The following is an 18350-nucleotide window of genomic DNA, read 5'->3' on the forward strand; positions in this document are numbered from 1 at the left end:
TCACAAACTCCTCCCACTCGGCACGACAGGCCCACGTCCACTGCCGGACTGACTGCTGTGTGTTGTGTGTGTTTACTTTGTTTTCTCCCCATCATGAAAATAAAAGTAACCCAATCTCATTACCTGTGACTGATAGACTATATGCGATAATTATATAACAGCAAACATATGAATTGACTTAAAGAATGCTTTGGAAATATATAGTATACTGATAACACCGTGTCGTTCACATGGTGGCGGAATATTCTAGCATTATCATTTTAAGACTATGTATGATGAAGATGGGTTCAACTTTAATGATGAAAATTAAATCTGAAATAGTGTTCAGTCTCGCACACAGACGTTTAATCCGGATCAGAATTACCAACGATTCGTAATTACGTAATTGCATGAACAGCACTAGCTTGTTTGTTATATTCTTAAGAAATATCACATGCGGTTAATCTATATTCTTATATGATCCAGATCAGGCTAAGAGATCTGATAAACATAAGATTCTTCCTTGTCAAATATACCTCTATGTCGCCCTCTGCTGGAAAACTAGTGTTATAACGTGTTAGATGACAAACATTGATTTATTTATTTATTTTGTATACTTTATTTGGGGTTTATTTTCAATTAAACGCATTTTACTTTCGCCCCAGTATTACTGAAGACATTTTCTTGGTTGTCAAAACATCCTGGAGGTCAAATGGGTTCCAACTAAAGCCTGAGGGAGTCCAATCAGGGAGGGCGGATGCTGAACTAGTATCAAACCATTGTTATGGAGAGCAGCCAGCAATTACACAATCACTGCGTGTTCGTGAGTTTTTGCACAACTCACAGACACTCACACGGCACTCATATGTTTTAATCACAGAGATCAAAGGAATGAATCAGCAACACCCAATGAATTACACAGCCTGTCTGAGCTTATTCCAGTGTTTGTAACCTTTATCTTTCCATTGTTGAAGCAGAAGCACAGGGTTCCACACTGGTCCACTCAAAGACCTACAGATCTTCTACAATCTCTTCCAAAAAGATGCGATTTACAAAAAACTATACCAGTGTTCTTGTTCTATTATTTTAGTTGAACACCAGAAAGCATACTGTTCTCAGTAATTAGAGCCGTGCTTTGATCAGAGATGTCAGTAAAGGCCCACATAGCATCTAGAGATGCCAGGAAAGCAAATTAAAGGACCAAACTCAGGTCTGCTAGAGACTGCCAGTGACAAAATGGCGTGTCAGGGACTTTGTAGAATGTAAACAGCTGTGGCATCATGTTGGTTTTATATACAGCCATGCCTTGAGAGCTACTATGTAACGGTTTAGAAACTTTTTTTGCAGAATTTATGAAAATCCTCATTAGGTATACTGCTAGGAATCCACGAATGGAGTTCTTTGGAAAGTGGCAAAGTGAACTTCAGTACTGCATCTAATGATCTAGTCTCAGTTAAGTCTACTTCACAGGTTCATATTTGATATCCTACATGAGCTAAATATCACTGCCCTGTTTCATGATGGCCTTTAATAATGATCTAAACAGATGGAGATGTTTTTTGAGAAACACGTTGGAAGGAGGATTAAAAACAATAAAATAAATAGTAAAGCATTTGTTTTAATTACATCAAACAGTATAATAGAATATAGCTGTGTTGCCTGCGTAGTGGTTTGATTGGCGTTTGAGTGAGCAGCAGCCTGTTGGGATCCGTCAGCAGTGGCACCTCCTCCCTCCCTCCATCCATGCGGAGCAGAGGAGCGCCGCACTGGGACTGACAGACCCAAACACAGCCACACTGTTCCACACGTCCCTCCGATCAGCTACTGCAGCTGGTCGTGTTCTCAATAGTTTCCGATCCAGATGGCCGAATCAAGGCGGCAAGAGGAGGAAGAGGAGAGGAGAGAGTTGTGGGACGTGCGGCGCAGAAGCCAGGCAACAGGTATGAGAAAGTGACATTCCTCTCATTCTAACGGGCTCAGCCTCTTATAGACGCGATGTCAAATATAATGTAACAGTCGTGTTTGACAGGGTGAACGTGTACGAACTATCGGTTTATACTCTACTAAACTCAACAATGAGATCAGAGGTTACTGATTGTGAATGAATGGGACATTTGCCGTATAGTCATATGAATGATGATAGAGATAATTAAGTGTTTAAAGTACTGACATGGTTTTAAAAAGTGTTAAAATACACACTAGACTAAGGAGTAGAGGATAGAAACGTGTGTAGATATTTTAGAAAACCCCTCGGTGCATCATGGAGTCAAAGTGTCTTTAAACACTGATGAATAGCTCAGTCAATTAATGTTATTATTATGAATGTATCAGAACATCAGGGTGTGTGCAAGTTATTATCATTGAGAGTAAGAGTGGCTGTGCTACAAATCCCACATTATGACAGTGAGATCATTTCCCCTTTTCAGAAAACTACATAACCTTAGTGAAACTTTGGGCACCAGACGTCACACTGATGGGTCTACGTCATTTGTTGCTGACGTGAAAGAACCCCACAGTCAAACATGTTGTTCATTTCTGTTCTGGCTCAGCATTGCATTCTCCTATCTGCTGTCCTCCTCATAAACACAGTAGCACTCTGAGATACTTTTTCCTTCCATTATGGCTCAGAAGGAGTCTTCTCATCAGCACAACCCTTTGTTGTTCGTTTTTTTGAGCAACACCTTGTGTGCAAACACCTTTTCCCAGTTCTCCCCTGCCCTGCCCTGCCCTGGTATCTACAAAAAATGCATTGGCTCAGGCTTGCCCACCCCCACCATCACCCCTTCAGCTGTCTAGATTGGATTTTCTGTCAGCACGCAGGCAAACAGGCCTGCTTGTGTCATCATGAACAAGCAGTTGGCAGCACATGATCTAGTTGTCAATCTTTCAGTCTGCTGCAAGACGTCAGATTCTATATGATATAGGATCTTTCTTTACCATCGTAACATTTTTGAGATTTTTCAGGGATCATTCGAGGTCCAACCACAAAGTGCTGGACCCTTTTTTTGCCCTAAAACTGATTGTGTGGCCTAAATGGTGCAAGCCTCAAATGTGAAACTGGAAGTGTAGGTAAAGGAGGATGCGATAGAGCGGACAGAGATCAGAGGCTGGATCACAGGAAATGACACACAGCATAGATGGCAGGGTTCAATTCCCAGTCGGCCAGAAACACTGGTAGAGCAAACAGAGATGATACGCAACAACGATGGCACAGTGATTTGACACTGTGTTCGATTCCCAGGCGGAGTTTCACAGCTTTTTATGCATTAATAATTGGACACCTTCATATTTGCTTTCAAATCTAGTAGTTATAAAGTTTCCATGTTGTTTTCTCAGGGAGTTTCCATGTGAATCACCTTTTCTGCACCTATGACAAAACCTTATTATTTATGACTAAAGGTGTAAGTGGCTGAAACAGTGGCATGTCTGTTATTCAAGTCAAAGCAGATACTGTCAGCATGTTTTCACCTGTTTAGACCAGTCATCCTTAAATCTGACCATTTCACTGTTTATCAGTCTTTGTTCTTGATATAGAAACCATGAACAGTCTGTGTAGCCCAATCCCATTCACCAACCACTTCTCACAAGAATTAAGGTGAAACAGTGGATCTCATGGTTAACCCTTTATCATATTGTGCATTCATTCCTGTGGGACTTTGGAAGAGGCATAGATTTGAGTGCCTCCCGCTCATTCCCATGCGCGATTAAAGAGCCTGCGGATAATTAGAGAGCATATTATCACCACAGATGAATATTATTGCTATAAAAGTCTGGATTCCTAGGGGTTGGTGGTGTCATTTTGTCGTTTCATTTGTTGTGAGCCTTTTCAGCACCTGCTCTTTAACAGACCCTGTTCCAGAGGAATGTCAACATATGCTCAAGTGAGAGCCCGCCTGTGAAGGGAAACCGTTCCTGCTGACGTCAGCAGCTCTCTTGTGTGTTGTTGTGTGTGGGGTCTTTCTATTTGTGTCCCATTAATACCAAATGACAGCAACAGATTTGAAGTGTAATCCATAATATTGTATAGGTTCTATGGAGGCTGTCAGGGTTATCCATTTCTCAACTGTTTTCATTTGAGCTGGGATTAAAGGTTTCATAAGTAATATATATAGGATGATCACTTTTTCAGACTGGTTAAAGGATTACAGGCACAGGTACAATAGGAAACAGGTTTACCACAAATTATAGCTGCTTCTTAATCTAAATGCCTCTAGCTACGTTGTTTAGAAAGCTGTTTGCATGGAGAGTCTTGACATTTTATCTCTCATCGACGTGATTTTTGACCCTGCTTTATGATAACATCTAAAGAACGGATGTCTGCTCTAAGTTTTTTACAAATGTGGTCCGTCAGATACACATTGGTGCCATGGCAAAAGGGTTCAAACATCTCCAATAACTCCACCATGACCACGACACAAATTGCTGTTGCAGTTAATCGTTGAAGCTCTTGCCCGCTGAGTGCAGGTAGAATGGCACAGAGTGTGTTGTGATTATCCAGGTGACCTTTTAGTTTGGTAGGGAAGTGACGGAAGTGCTGTGTGTCGTGTGGCACAACCAACACTTCCTGAATGACCACATTCCAGTTTGTCAGAGTAAGCACAGGAGAGAGCGAAGAAATTAAAGGGCCCTCCCTCTTTTTCTGTTGTCTGTGGGTGTGTGAAAGCAAGCTTTGACTTCTTTGTTACACTCAAACACACTCACATGGAGGGAGGATCCTATCAGACTTGGATATTTCCCTATTTATGCCTTTTTAACAGGTAGGAGCATCATTATAATGTTGCAAAATGTTATATAAATGCAGTACTGTGGATAAGTGAGGCATTGAATCCATCATGTCATTTGTCCTCTATGCCAAAATGAATATATCTAACAGGAAATAGATGTTGGCAGTAGCAGACATTAATCAGTTGCCAGAAAGGATGTTTGAAAGAAAATCTTACACATTAAATGCAAGGACAAGGATCGGCCTCACGTGCTGTTAAAGTGGAACACGGTGCAGTGAACTGTGGCACTGAAGGATAATCAGTAACAGGTGTGACAGGTGGATCTGTCTTCCAGTGCGGTTTCAGGTCACAGGCATTAACAACAATAGTGACCTCATCTGCTGCCTCAAGTATTTGTTTTTCATCTTCCGTATGCATTTCTAAAGGTTTATACTTTGATATGGAGAAACTACAAACATAAATAACGTCTTAGATTGATCGCACTGTTTATATTTCTGTGTGTGGCTTATTTGCCGAACAGGATGTAACGTGAAATCTAGTCCTGTCACTCGAAAGTGTAACTTGAGAATCAGGCACTGAGGTAAGGGAAATGATAGGAGTAAATGCATGGTATGAGTCTGAAACAGCAACTCAGAAGTGTAAGTTCATTTTTGCTTTAGTCAGGGTCTGTTTCAGCTTCAAAGATGCGTTCTGGTCTGTATGGGATAATCATCTCTAATCCAATTACAAAATAAAAGTGTAGTGCTGCCTAGTCTCTCAAAGAAAAAGCTTTATAGCCCTAAGAAAGCATTTTTTTCAAGCTGTTGTTTTGATTTGACCTTTATTTCAAATAAATCCATTCTGTCTCTGAAAAGATCAAAACTCATTCAGTGATGTAGTTAAATAATGTTTGCCACTTAAGAGGGCGAGAATAAAGTGGACAGATGACAGAAACACTTTTACACTCCATTACTAAGAATGGAGCAGCATGTTGAAGTTATGAACAGTATTTCATTTCCCCAGTGGATCAATGAATTGTTTTTTCTGTATCCCCATCTTTTTGTCTATAAGTTCCAACAATTTGAAAAAAAGAAAAGAAAAAACCCTTAAATGTTAGAAGTAAATCACTGTAACTCTAATGTGACGTGTCATTATTCATGGATGGTAAAAACAAGGACGTCAGCATTACTCATATATCCATACAGTTTCCATGCAGTGTATACTTTGTACTTGGTGCATACCAGCATAAAGGATTACATGTACTTGACCAGCTGGTTAGGGTTAGGTTCTTGTTATTCTAGTTTGTAACTGGTGTAAGCAAGTCGTGGTTAATGTTGATTAGTGTCTGGATTGTGAATTGTTGTGACTCATCTGTTTTATGAGAAGCCTGTTCATTGTTTGGGAAATTAGAAATGTTAACTGACTTACCCTCTCTCTCTCTCCACAGATCATCCTGAAAGAACAAAGACAGATCTTTTACATTCCAGGTACGTGGAGCCAAAACAAATACTCATTTATTGAGACGTAGATGAAGTAGTGAAAACAGAGGTTTAAGAAGTTGTGCGGCCAGTAGATCCACATATCGTAAGGTATCTGTGTCTGCAGCTGTTAAAGTGGTACAATCCCTTTAACAGTTGGATGTGCTGATGGTGAAGTTGTGAATGAACCAAACAATGCCCTGATCCGTCCTCAGCGACTGACAGGCTCAGGTCATGGTGGGGGTGAATGCATCAGTAATTCTGTTGCTTTGTTGTTGTTTAGGCAGGGAAACACGTAGATTATACCGTCCTAACTAGTCTTTGTAAACCTCAGCGAGTCTGTATTATGAAAGATCACACACTGTATGTTTTGGCCCTTACGTTCATGTGTTTATATGATCCTGCTGGTTGGTGTTTACCCCCGACAGTTGACAGCAGTTTCCCCCTCTGCTTAACGAGCAGTGTGTATCCTAATGATGAGCCTACTCCAGAGAATTTAGCTTTGGTTAGGAGTGTGTTGTCACATTAGCTCTGTCTCTGCACATTTCTCAGCGAGGACATGGATACCACAGCACATAGACCATGGAACTGAGTCCTGTATCAATGATAACATTTTATGATTAGGAAAGCATTGATCGGTCATTTCATTTTGGAATCACTGGAATGAATGGTGCTCACATGTTCTGTGTTTCTGCTGCCGTTAAAATGGGGGTGTGAGGTAGGTATGCACTGGATTTCAAATGTGTTTGCTTTTGTTCTTAGTCCGCAATCCTTTTTATGTTTGGCAGTCTCACTGCATTATTGCCAGATAATGCAATTTGCCAGTCTCTTTTAAATGTAAAATCTTTGATTCATTTGAAAACATAATTTAATATTTAATCAAATTCAATATATTTCTTTTTATTCTTTGTCTCATTCCTCTCTTAGCCTTTGTTACAATCCATTTTACTGTTTATTTATGACATATATTTGTAATTTTAGACATCAGCAGTGTGATGTATGAGTAGTTGCACAGAAAGAGGCTCTCCTACGTGTGACGCCCACGGGCAAGTGAGGGGATTTTTTAGCGCTGAGTCACCATAAAGGTATCGAACACCTCAGAGATAAATGTACTTCCTCCTCCACTCTCTTTTTCAGTTTAGGACCTCTGTCATCTATACGAGCTGCTATCAAACGAAGTAAGTATGCCAGACCTGAAAAAGTAGCAGCAGTATGACACCAAGTAAAATCACTGCAGTTTCTTTCTTTAATTCGATACAGATAAAGTGATATTTGTTGCTTAACACCAGATTTTAGGCAGGCAAATTTTGCACAAATTCTGACATATTTATATAACCTTTTCATCTTTCAGCAAGAACAAACTCTCAGGCTGATCATAACAGAGACAGGAGGTAATGTTTGCTTTGTTACAGCTTATTTAAAGCATTATCATTTCAATAAACATTTGATTTCATGGTGACTTTAAAGTGCTGACTTAAATCCCCTGTACATGTTTTGTATGTGTACTTTTGTGTGTGTTTATTAATATCAATGGTTAAACATCATTTAACACCATTTAAATGCTGTGGGTTTTCTGTCAGGCGACCAGAGATCACAATCCTCTCAGCCGAGCCTTTGGCCAGTAACAACTGGTTTCCAGGATCCCCTGTGGTAGGCCTGTTCCAACTGTTATTGATGTGATCACGTCTGAGACAACTATGTGGGGCGGTGAAATATTTGTTTGTTTTATGTTGAGGTGGTATTTATGTGTGTGTGTGTGTGTGTGTGTGTGTGTGTGTGTGTGTGTGTGTGTGTGTGTGTGTGTGTGTGTGTGTGTGTGTGTGTGTGTGTGTGTGTGTGTGTGTGTGTGTGTGTGTGTGTGTGTGTGTGTGTGTGTGTGCATTGTCATGACTTAGCTCCCACCATCTTATGACCAGGTCATTAAACAAAAGACCCAGGAAGTTGTCAAGCCCATTGCAGCCCCCCGCCGGTCTGCCTGTGCCACCTCCACCTCCAGCAGTGCCACCCAGACTGCAAATACCGGCTGCCCCATCACATCACACACAGCAGCTCCAAAGTCCAAAGAGAAAACATCTGCTGGTGAAGCATATCACTTATTCATTATTATAAAGTTCATTATATTTGTATTTGATAGGCTTTTATTGGCTCAAAACGTGATGATTCTTTGTTTCCTCTCAGACAAAAAGACACAAAAACCAGCAAGACCATCTTTGCCAAAATCAGCACACAGGGAACCTTCTGCTAAAATATCTGCACCTACTAAGGTTGGAACATTCACAGACGGTGCAAACCAAAGTGGCTCTAAGTTAGATGTTAAACAACTGCACCAAGCAGACTCCACCCGCATATGCACCAGATCTGTCACTGTACACTGGAAGGTTGCCCCCCCTGCTGAAACATCTCCCCCATCCCCCGAGCCACAGCACAATCAATGCCCTGTGCCACTTCCTCGGATTAAATCCTTCAAGCTACCAATTACAGAAGAGGTCAAAGTTCAGACCTTGGTACGACTCAGTGAAAACTGTGACAACTTACAAGTGGACTCTTGCAATGAATCAGAGGAGGCGAGCTCAGGTAGATATTTAAAGGAATTATTAGAGGTCTTTAGTCCAGAGAATTGCAGTGAACAGGACTGTGACGTTAACCAATCTGACGACGGCACGCAAGGTGACGATGCCACTGAAGAGATGAGCGTCAACAACACTCAACACAGTTTCCGGGCCAGGATCCAGGCCTTTGAGAGTCAGGCTACCATCGACGAGGACGATGGAGTTGAAGCAGATAAAGCACTGGAACCTTCACCCCGGAAGGTGACCAACAAACCACCGGTTTCTGCCAAACCTTCCTTAGCTTTTAAACCCCAGTTCAACAACAATATAGATGATGTCTATGAGGAAGTTACCCCCTTCAACATGGTCCAGGTCCCAACACCTAGCCCTCGACCTCAAGTCCCCAAGAAACCCGCAAGCCAACAATTAAACGATCAACTAGAGACTCCACCTGCCAAAGTAGCCATCCCGCTCCGATCACTTCCTCCAGTGCTGACCAGAGCCAAAACCCTTCCAGAAAAGCCACCGACTACAGCTCCACTTAACCCTTTTAAGGAAGCCCTCAAACCCAACCTCAACATCAACAACCACAACTCAACCTCTATGGCCAAAGAGAATGAGTATGTGGATAGCCCATTTGGTGAGTAGTAGTTGTTTGAAGTGCATATTTGAATGACAATGACTAATAGAATAGAGATTACAGTTGGGTGTGTTTGTGTTCAGATCACTTTCCCATCAAGCCTCAGCATAGTTTGGACAGTAGTGGTGACTCTTTGAGAAGACAGAGTATGACAAGAAGACCAACCACTATCAGGGTCCCCAGCCAAACTGGCATAGGTGAGTCCATCCCCACTTATGTGGATGTAGAACACCTTCTGATGATTTCTGTTCCTTCAGTAAAGTTACATCTCCATCCGCAATCCTCTCTATCTAAGACACTTTTTTGCTTTCAGCTGGCATTAACCAGTTTTTTTGACACAACCTAATGGAGCATAGGTTTGTTAGTACTCTGTGGTAGACTGATCTCTTCTCTGTGTCAGGTAATGTTCAGGACAGGCCCCCTCCTCTCCCTGCCCAGAGGCCCGTCGGTGCCCTGGATCCTTCAATGAGCCACAAACAAAGTCTGCCAAGCACTCTCCCCTCCTGGGTAAGATCTACTTCTCACAGTTACAAATCTGATCACAGCCCATTTATTTACAGATTTTGTGAGCATTGTGCAATAAGCAAAATGATCTGTTGCATCATGGCCTTTTTTGGACCTTTAAATACAATATGAGGGTGTTTTTTTCTTTAACTTGACTTACTTTTCGGAGGGATTAAAAAAGTTAAAGCAGTGAAGTGAATCTTCCACTTTATGTTCTGATTGAACATCTGTTCACAGTCTGTAATGCATTTTTTATGAGCCCACAGCTTCTTTCAACAAGGAGTATCTTGTACAACAATGTACCTGCTTCATTTCTGGTTTTCACAAATACAAATAAACTATTGTGGCCCCATGCAAATGTTGCCTGCTGTTAAGCCAACCCGAGGCGTGGGTGAATGTTTCAGCTTGGTTTCTGTGTTTTTCCTTTACTTAGAGGGCCCTGTAGACAATTAAAGTAAATGTGTTTTCCTTCTGCAGGATTCATTCGACTTACCACAAGCACTACCGCTACCTCCTCGGTGAGTAAGAGCAAAAGCCCTCATGCCTAATTCTCTTAGGAGCAGGATTCAGATGTATTCATAATATATTTCACTTGTGCCGATCTTGATGTTGCGATCACACCCGCAGACCTGGTACGGTTAAAACTCTCCCGCCTCGCCCACCTCCAGCTAAAGCAGGCCCAGGGAGACCTCCTGCACCTAAACTTGGCGGTGCAGGTCGATCTCTTTCAGTGCCTGTAGTTCAATGGGAGGTTGCACCTAAACCACAGACCCAGAGGCCTCAGAAGAAAGGACCGGTCTTACCCCCAAGGCCCAAACCTGGGCAACGTCTCTACAACAAATACACTGTGAGAAAAATCTCCCACTGCAGACCCATGTGTTGTAATCTTGTTTCAAAAAATACACAATGACCATTTGTGTCGTTTCTTCCCACAGTTGCAACTTCCTCATGGCATTGCAGCCTATGATTATAGCGGCCTTACAGGAGAGCTGTCATTCCAGGTGCCAGAATCAGTTTGAACATACTTTCATAAAGATTAGTACACATATTGCTGTCATATAACTGTTTAACTTTACACATTTCTTGAACGAATACCTTTTTGTGCCCTTTACAATAGAAAAATGAAGTGCTTCTGCTACTGGAGGAGATAGACCATAACACATTTAAGTGCCAAGCAGGTGATACCACAGGCAGAGTCCCGAAGTCTTACATCACAGTCATCACTCCTCTTGCCGCTTCCTCAGTCATGTCCCCACCACAGGTAAGCTGTCTCTCAGCTACGAGTGAGAGCATCTCTGATACTTGAGCTAAGCCTTTCTTTTTGCCTCCAGCCTGCTTTGAAACATTACTCTTTTGTTCTCCGTGTAGGATCCGGCTGATTCTAGCAGAGACGGTAACGGGATGAAGGTTCAGGCCGTACATGACTTCACACCAGGTGACGCCTCCATTTTATAAAGTGAACAGCTGCTAGTGCTGGCTTGGTTTGCACAAACACACTGCTGGTTGGGAATCTTTTGCAATTGGTGTCTGGTTTGTTGTTCTTGATTTGGAAATTGAATGTTGAAGCGTTTTAAGGATTTGCCGTGCCTGATGCCATGATTTTGATGTGGTGCTGTCTAAATTCTGCTTTCAGGTGGTCCAGGAGAACTCGGACTGAGGGCAGGAGACATGGTTAGCATGGTGGAGCAAGTGGACAATGACTGGTACAAGGGCACGTGTGGAGGACAGGCTGGTTTCTTTCCCATTAGCCATGTCAAAATTCTGGTAAGATTCAAAACAGTAAAGGTTTGCTTAAAAATAAATATTTTCACTTTTGCAATTTTCAGTTGCAAAATCCCTGAATTGAAGGAATTCATTGCTTTCTTCTTCAATTAGTCAAATTCACCAAAACCCGTCCCAGACAGGAAAGGAAAGTCTTCAACAGTCAGGTACCATTTTTCACAAAACGCAATCAACATATAAAAATGACAAATTATGTTTTTTTTTTAAATTCAATGTATTGTTGTAACCTAAATTTTTTTTGTTTTTCATTTTCTCCTGAAGTGGTCCAAGGTGTGTGGCAAGGTTCGACTTTGAGGGGGAGCACAGCGACGAGCTGCCTTTCTCTGAAGGGGACGTGATCCAATTGAAGGCGTATTTGGGGAAGGAGTGGGCGCGGGGACAGCTTGGGGTCTACACTGGAATCTTCCCTGTCAAATTTGTGGACATTATTGAGGATCTGCCTCCTCGGCAGCAGCAGACGCAGCCCACCAGGATAACCAAGATAGCACTGCCCGGTAAGATCATCTGTAAACAAGATTGTGAGGAGAAATCTTGCTGTATATTACTTCTTTGGATATTTCACAACAACCCTTTAAAAACAAAAGAGCCGCGTGTCTCTCATTGTCTTTGTCTACCCTTTTTTGTGTGGGCTGGTGTTTTCCTCTGTGGTATGCCAGGAATTTGTTCATCTGTTGTTTCATTACGTACTATGTAAAGTTGGTGTCAGCAGTAAAGCTGGAGCCTCTTTCTGAATCGTGATTACTCATGCAACATTTTAATTACCACAGAACATTCCCGCAATTCTTTACCTCCCTTTTGTGCTTTAAATGTTCATGTCGAATAACCTGTGCTATTTTTACAGGAATGACTGCACAAACCAGTTCTCCCACCAAGACTACCAAACCTGTTCAGGTGACTGCATGTCTATTTAAGCAGGAAGCTTGAATAATGATGCACCTGACCTCATATGTTCTGTACATAGGTCTGCTACAGCCAATTGTTTTGATCAGTAACTTACCCACCATCTCTTCTCTCATTCTGGTCGGTCTTGTAGGCCCCTCAGCCCAGTGTGGAGTGGGTAGTGGCTCTATATGACTTCGTTGGGAACACAGATGATGACCTGTCCTTTCAACAAGGGGACAATATACAGCTCATCCAACATCTTAATGATGAGTGGTGCCAGGGCAAGCTCAATGGCAGAGAGGGAACATTCCCTACAGCTTTTGTTGAGAGCAGCACAGGTATGAATTTCTGGTTGTTACAAACATTTTAGCCTCTCAGAAAGTGACTGTTTCAAAGTGCTGCCCCCATGTGGCTTGTACAGGAAATGATTGTAGAAGCCTAACAAGTGTCTGATAATTCATCATTTTAAAAAAGCTAAGACCATTTGGTACAGATGTTTCATTGGATGGTTTCTTCATTCAGTGACTTTAATTTAGTGTCTTCCCACACAGGCCAGACATCATCCAAGAGCCAGCAGAACAGCACTAATGGAGGTGGGAAAGCCAAGGCTCTATTTAATTTCACAGCAGACTGTGATGAGGAGCTCTCTCTCCGGGTATTCTTTTTTTACAAGAATCAAATATTCAGTTACAAATATGACCATTGTCAAATATGTTCTTTGATTCCAATAACCTCATTCCTCTCCCTGTGCAGGTGGGGGATATTATAACCAATTTGGAGTCTGTTGATGAAGAGTGGTTCCTTGCCGACTCCAGAGGGATACGGGGTCTAGTCCCAAAGAATTATGTGCAAGAGCTGGGCTAACGAGGGACAAGGAGTGGCATCCATGTCTGTGTGGGGAAGAAAGATGGAATGTTGTTTGGATGCAGCAAGTTGAATATAAGGGAAGAAGCCTTTAACTGGAATCCAGTGTTTTCCTTTATCATATGCAATTACTTGTCAGAAGCGATTATAGTGTTTACTATTTATCATGGTCAAAATAAAAAGCAAAAATTGTTCTTTTGCAATATCCAAGTGTTCATTCAGGGTCTCAAGCCGCAGTTTGAAGGAAATATCTGTGCAAGGCCAATTCACATGCCATATTTCACGTGGATTCGACAGTGCTACGGCATTTGATTTATAGTTTGGTCAAATTGTTAGTCAACTCATCTTCCCATTAACAGCATTAGTTGTACCATTAACATTCTTCTCTTTACCACAGTTTGATGTGATTTGTAGCCTACATTGCTGTTTGACATCATCCTGTAAAAACTAGTTACCCTATGAGATCGCATAATCACTGATGCCATCCTGAACTCTGCACCCAGACTACTGTGCCATGATCACAACCTCCAGCGGCCGTGGCTGCTTCAATGAACTTTAGAAACGCCTTCCCATACTATGCAGTCTGAAAATATGGACTCACTTTATCCATTTAAATAAGTCAAATGGAAAGTTGCCATATATAGTTAAAAAAAATTGAACAGCAGATGGTCTCATTTACATTTTTTATTAAACATGTCAGGGTGTTTTCAGACTGTCTCCTGGATGGGAGGTTCGTAACCATCGGCCCTCTCTACTTTTGCGCCAGTGTCATCGCCAGTTGCCTTTGCAGCACCGCCGCCACCGCCCTCACCATGGAGCTCCATGAGTTTTCCCACTGCAATGAAAGGAAAATAATTTCAGTACAGCACCAAAGCTTATGCTAGTTGAGAGGTACATAAGTGCACCACTGCAAAATTAGGCTAGCTGTTAAAGCCCAAAACACGACACGCCAAGTCACGGGTTTGCAGTTGAGGTTAACTTTAGCAGCTAAATGACTTAAATTAGGTCAAACATGTTCCCTTTCGCCTTCCCACAAGGTCAAAACAAAAAACCCTCAAAGCTTTCTTTAAAGGGCACTTCAGCTGAACTCAAAATTGTAATCTGGCAATCTGGGACTGAAAGTTTGTTTTGTTGTTTGCAAAAGTCCAAAGGAGAGCTACAAGAGGGATACATTTATTGTCATTGCTCTCCATTACTTACACTCAAACTTGGGCTTCTTCAGCATCTTGACCTTGCGGACGTAGACATCGTGCAGGGGGTAGATGGACTGGCAGGCCTTCTCAATGTCCTTACCAACGCTGTCAGGGATCCTGCACACAACATACAACCATTGATTAGACAAAAAAATTTACAGGGCGGCAGAAGCTCAGTCCATAGGGCACTCAGCTGGGAACAGGAGGGTTGCTGGTTCGAGTCCCTGTGTGGACCAAGACAGTGGACTGGCAGCTGGTTAGTTGCCAGTTTGCCTCCAAGGCACTAACGAGGTGCCTGTGAGCAAAGCACTGAACCCCCAACTGCACAGGGTGTGTGTGAGTGTGATATGCAAGGTGGTGCAATTCAAATTTCAATTGCATGTGATTTGATTGTGACAAATAAAGTATTTCATCTTATCTCTTACAAATAGTTATAATTATTTAAGAGCACCAACACATAGCCAACATTTAACACAATTAAGCCAATGTTTGATATTTAAATAAGACGTTCAAATGCGGTATCGGCCAGCAAACATTATTGTAAAATGTATAGATGTTGACTTTAACGCAGTAACCTCAATTTCAAAGTCAGCAGTGCATTCAGATGTGGTGTAGCAGCCAGATCAAATCACATCACTGATACTGCAGATTCACCTTTAAAAGGTTATCATTTATAGTCACGGCTGCCATTTCAGATACCTCTGCAACTTCTAATAAATCAACAATCTTTGGTTTAAGTGGGCTGGAGTGGTTTAGTGAGGACTGGCTGGTGACAGAGCCTTTTAAGGACTTCAATCATGTGTGACACTTAATTGAGACATTCATTAAGGCACCTGTACCTGACATTTCCTCTGATAAGGTCTCATCTCTTTAATGGAAATCAGTGAGTCTGACTGCAATTGTAGGTTGTACTGGCAGAAGCAGAAAGCATGTTACCAAGCCAATGGCAAAAAACATTGCAATTGATGATCTTAAGCCCATACGGTGAAGCATAAATAGACTTCACAGCCTGCTGCAATGTTGAGTTGGGGTAGGCATTCCTTCAACCAAGTTGTGTGCAATAAGCAGGAGAGATCAATTTCAACTACCTGGTATTATATTATGAATGACCATCACTAATTATGGAAATCAACTTCCAATCCTCATTATAGAGAATGCTGACTCCTCTTACGCTGCATGCAATACATCTATTAACTTTAGAACTAAAACTAGAACCTAAACCCATCGTTCGGGGGGAGGCTAAAAAGTGGCAGTGTGTTACAGTACGCCATATGTAAAGGACAGTGAAAATACATGGCAGACTATAACTTACAGCTTGTTGACGACTTCCTTGAGGTCATTGGTCTGAACCTCACGAGTCATGATCTCCATCATCTTCTTGCGGATCTGACGGACCTGCTGGTGCTGGGCGTACGAGGTCTTCCTGATCTGGTTGGTGCGCTTCTTTGTGAAACCCACACAGAACAGACGCAGTAGGTAGCCATCTGTGGTCTTTACGTCCACATGGGCCTCAATCATTGTCTAAGGAGAGGAAACGGTGGAGACATTAGAAACCACTACCACATGGAAACAAAACAGGCAAATTCATAAATGCCACTCATAGGAAGAATATTCACTTTGGAAATGATTTTGCAGTATGACTATCAAAACCAAACAGCTACTGTTACTTTTGAAACACCAGAGGAGAAAACATACTGCACATGGAGAACAGTGCGTCGTCAGTGAGAAGACATCTTGCTACATATTGACAAAGAATAACTGTTGCACCATCAACCTAATGGGAGTGCTTATGCCTAGATAACATGTCTAAATCTGTAGTTTACCCTTTTCACCAGGAAAACTCAATTAACCGTGCATGTTCAAGATTTTCTAATGTGGTAGTTTCTATAACTGCAGTATTAGATCCAAAATCATAAAATACTCGGAACAACAATTTAGTCAAGGATTAATCAAGCGAACCAGATGCATTCCATCATCACACCTGAATCACAGCAATTTATGTTGAAGGAACTCTAACCAGCAGAATATTTTTATACACAAACATAGCAGTGAAACTCACATAGACTGTGTTGCTAGAAAAATGGACTCATTACCTGCCACTTCTTGACCATTGAGCACATCTTGTCACGGGTCAGGTCCATGCCATGGAAGTTGGTAAGGCAGTTCTTGCCCTGAACATCCTCGGTGATCAGCTTGAATTTACGGAAAGCCACCTCATCGTTCTGCAGGTCAGCAAGGCTCACCTCGAACACACGTCCCTTCAGACCATCCGAGGCAATTCCTGGGTGGATGAGGAACATGTGCGTGTTAAAACAGTAGAGGTGGGTGGGAATGATATATTGGAAGCCATGCAAAGTTATGGGAATTTCAGGTAATCTCATCAAGTAATCCTGGTTATCATTAGGGACCATCCAACTATGCTTGTTAAATATACAAAGTAATCAAGCCATCCTCATCTGGGTGCCCTGTCCACCGGCATACATTTTAAGTAAAAATAGCAAGATGTACAGAAGATTGTTTTGAGATGCTGTGGGATCCAGAGGCATATACTGTGTTTAATTGGATATTCAACACCTGCAGCATGTTTTAGGTCTACACACTGGTCCTCTAGCTAGATGGGACCAGGATGTCTCAGAGAGAGGCATCCTGATCCTCAACAAGCAGCTCTTCTAATGAAGTGAGCTCCTCAATGTGTGCGTTGAGAATCATGCGTTTTTTACCACATGTCTTTCAGTCACTACACAGACAAAAAGAAACGTTTGCATATATTTCAGACATGCAGGATGATTTGATGATCTCCACCCAACACAGGCTGAGGTAGTCATGCTCAAAATGGCCTTCCCCACATGTGCATTGAAAGGATAGAGTACTTTAATCTACTCTATGCAGAAAACACGGACTTACTGGTTCCCTGAGTCCTGGTGACCAAGGTCTTGCCAAGATTGCGGATGTTGAACATAGCTGGTGCCTTAACATCATACCAGTCCTTCTTGGAGAAAGGGTCCACACTATGGAGTGAATAGCACAAGACACATGTAATTTAACAACCAACCAATGAAGGCGGATAAACGATTGTCGAGCTCCAGATGGAGACAGATTAGCTGCTAACACGCAGGTTATCACAACGCATTGGACAGCGATCTAACTCAGGAGTCATGCTTCCAGTCATCGCTTAGGGACAAACAGATATTGCATTCTGTCAGTTGCATTACAATTTCACTAATCGTCTAATCCAGAGATGAGGGCTGTTGAGGAAATTCTCGGTATCCTGATGAAAGCTGTCTCAACTCTGGGGTTTGCCAGCCATCTTGGTAGCCAGCATTAGCTAAACGCGTGCTAACAGTTGGTAGGCTTAATACAACGAACCGTCATTGAATTTAACGCACAGGTTAATTCAGGAATTATTTTGGTCTATTTCTAATTTCCTTGCGTGACTATCCAATTGTGGTTTATAAAACAGCATGAACTGACAAAATAATTGAACGCAAATGACAAGGAAACGTGTTACAGCTCCATACAGCCCCCGAGGCCGGCGACCAAAGCAGCTCCGGCCGGGTAACATCTAATTGTTATCGCGGTCATCCTTCGTAATTTTGAACCCAAATTAAACTTAACGGAGAACACAAAGTCTATTTCACGTAGCGATGCATGAATTGAGATACTCACATCTTCTTTTTGGCACCTTTCTTGCCGCCTTTGGTCAGCCTCTTATTCTTGCCGACTGCCATGTTGGCTACAGGGAGTGAAAGAGGGGGAAGTAGGAGTTCACGCGAGAA

At 42.1% G+C, this 18350-nt stretch overlaps 2 protein-coding genes across 2 annotated transcripts; one reads left to right on the plus strand and one right to left on the minus strand.

Moving 5' to 3' along the window:
* Positions 1-4639: 4639 nt before the first annotated feature.
* Positions 4640-13584, plus strand: sh3d19 (SH3 domain containing 19; the record flags this gene model as incomplete). The annotated part of the gene is made up of 21 exons (XM_076148040.1): positions 4640-4736; positions 6130-6169; positions 7298-7338; positions 7512-7551; positions 7741-7810; positions 8077-8239; positions 8339-9349; positions 9433-9546; positions 9750-9856; positions 10331-10371; positions 10481-10700; positions 10789-10854; positions 10971-11114; positions 11222-11288; positions 11487-11617; positions 11729-11781; positions 11897-12129; positions 12477-12526; positions 12669-12855; positions 13054-13172; positions 13271-13584. Coding segments are annotated over 21 exons (3105 nt in total), but the record flags the coding sequence as incomplete, so codon positions are not given.
* Positions 13585-14050: 466 nt separating this feature from the next.
* On the minus strand, positions 14051-18350 carry rps3a (ribosomal protein S3A). Its single transcript, XM_076147706.1, has 6 exons — positions 18241-18350; positions 17479-17582; positions 16668-16855; positions 15887-16095; positions 14582-14691; positions 14051-14216 (listed from the first exon to the last, which is right to left on the minus strand). Exons 1-6 carry the CDS (start codon positions 18300-18302, stop codon positions 14089-14091), a joined length of 801 nt encoding a protein of 266 aa, XP_076003821.1. The 5' UTR covers positions 18303-18350; the 3' UTR covers positions 14051-14088.

Source organism: Genypterus blacodes, unplaced genomic scaffold (assembly GCF_046128005.1).
Source record: "Genypterus blacodes isolate CSIRO-AG114 ecotype Tasmania unplaced genomic scaffold, CSIRO-AGI_Gbla_v1 ptg000039l_1, whole genome shotgun sequence".
Lineage (NCBI taxonomy): Eukaryota > Metazoa > Chordata > Actinopteri > Ophidiiformes > Ophidiidae > Genypterus > Genypterus blacodes.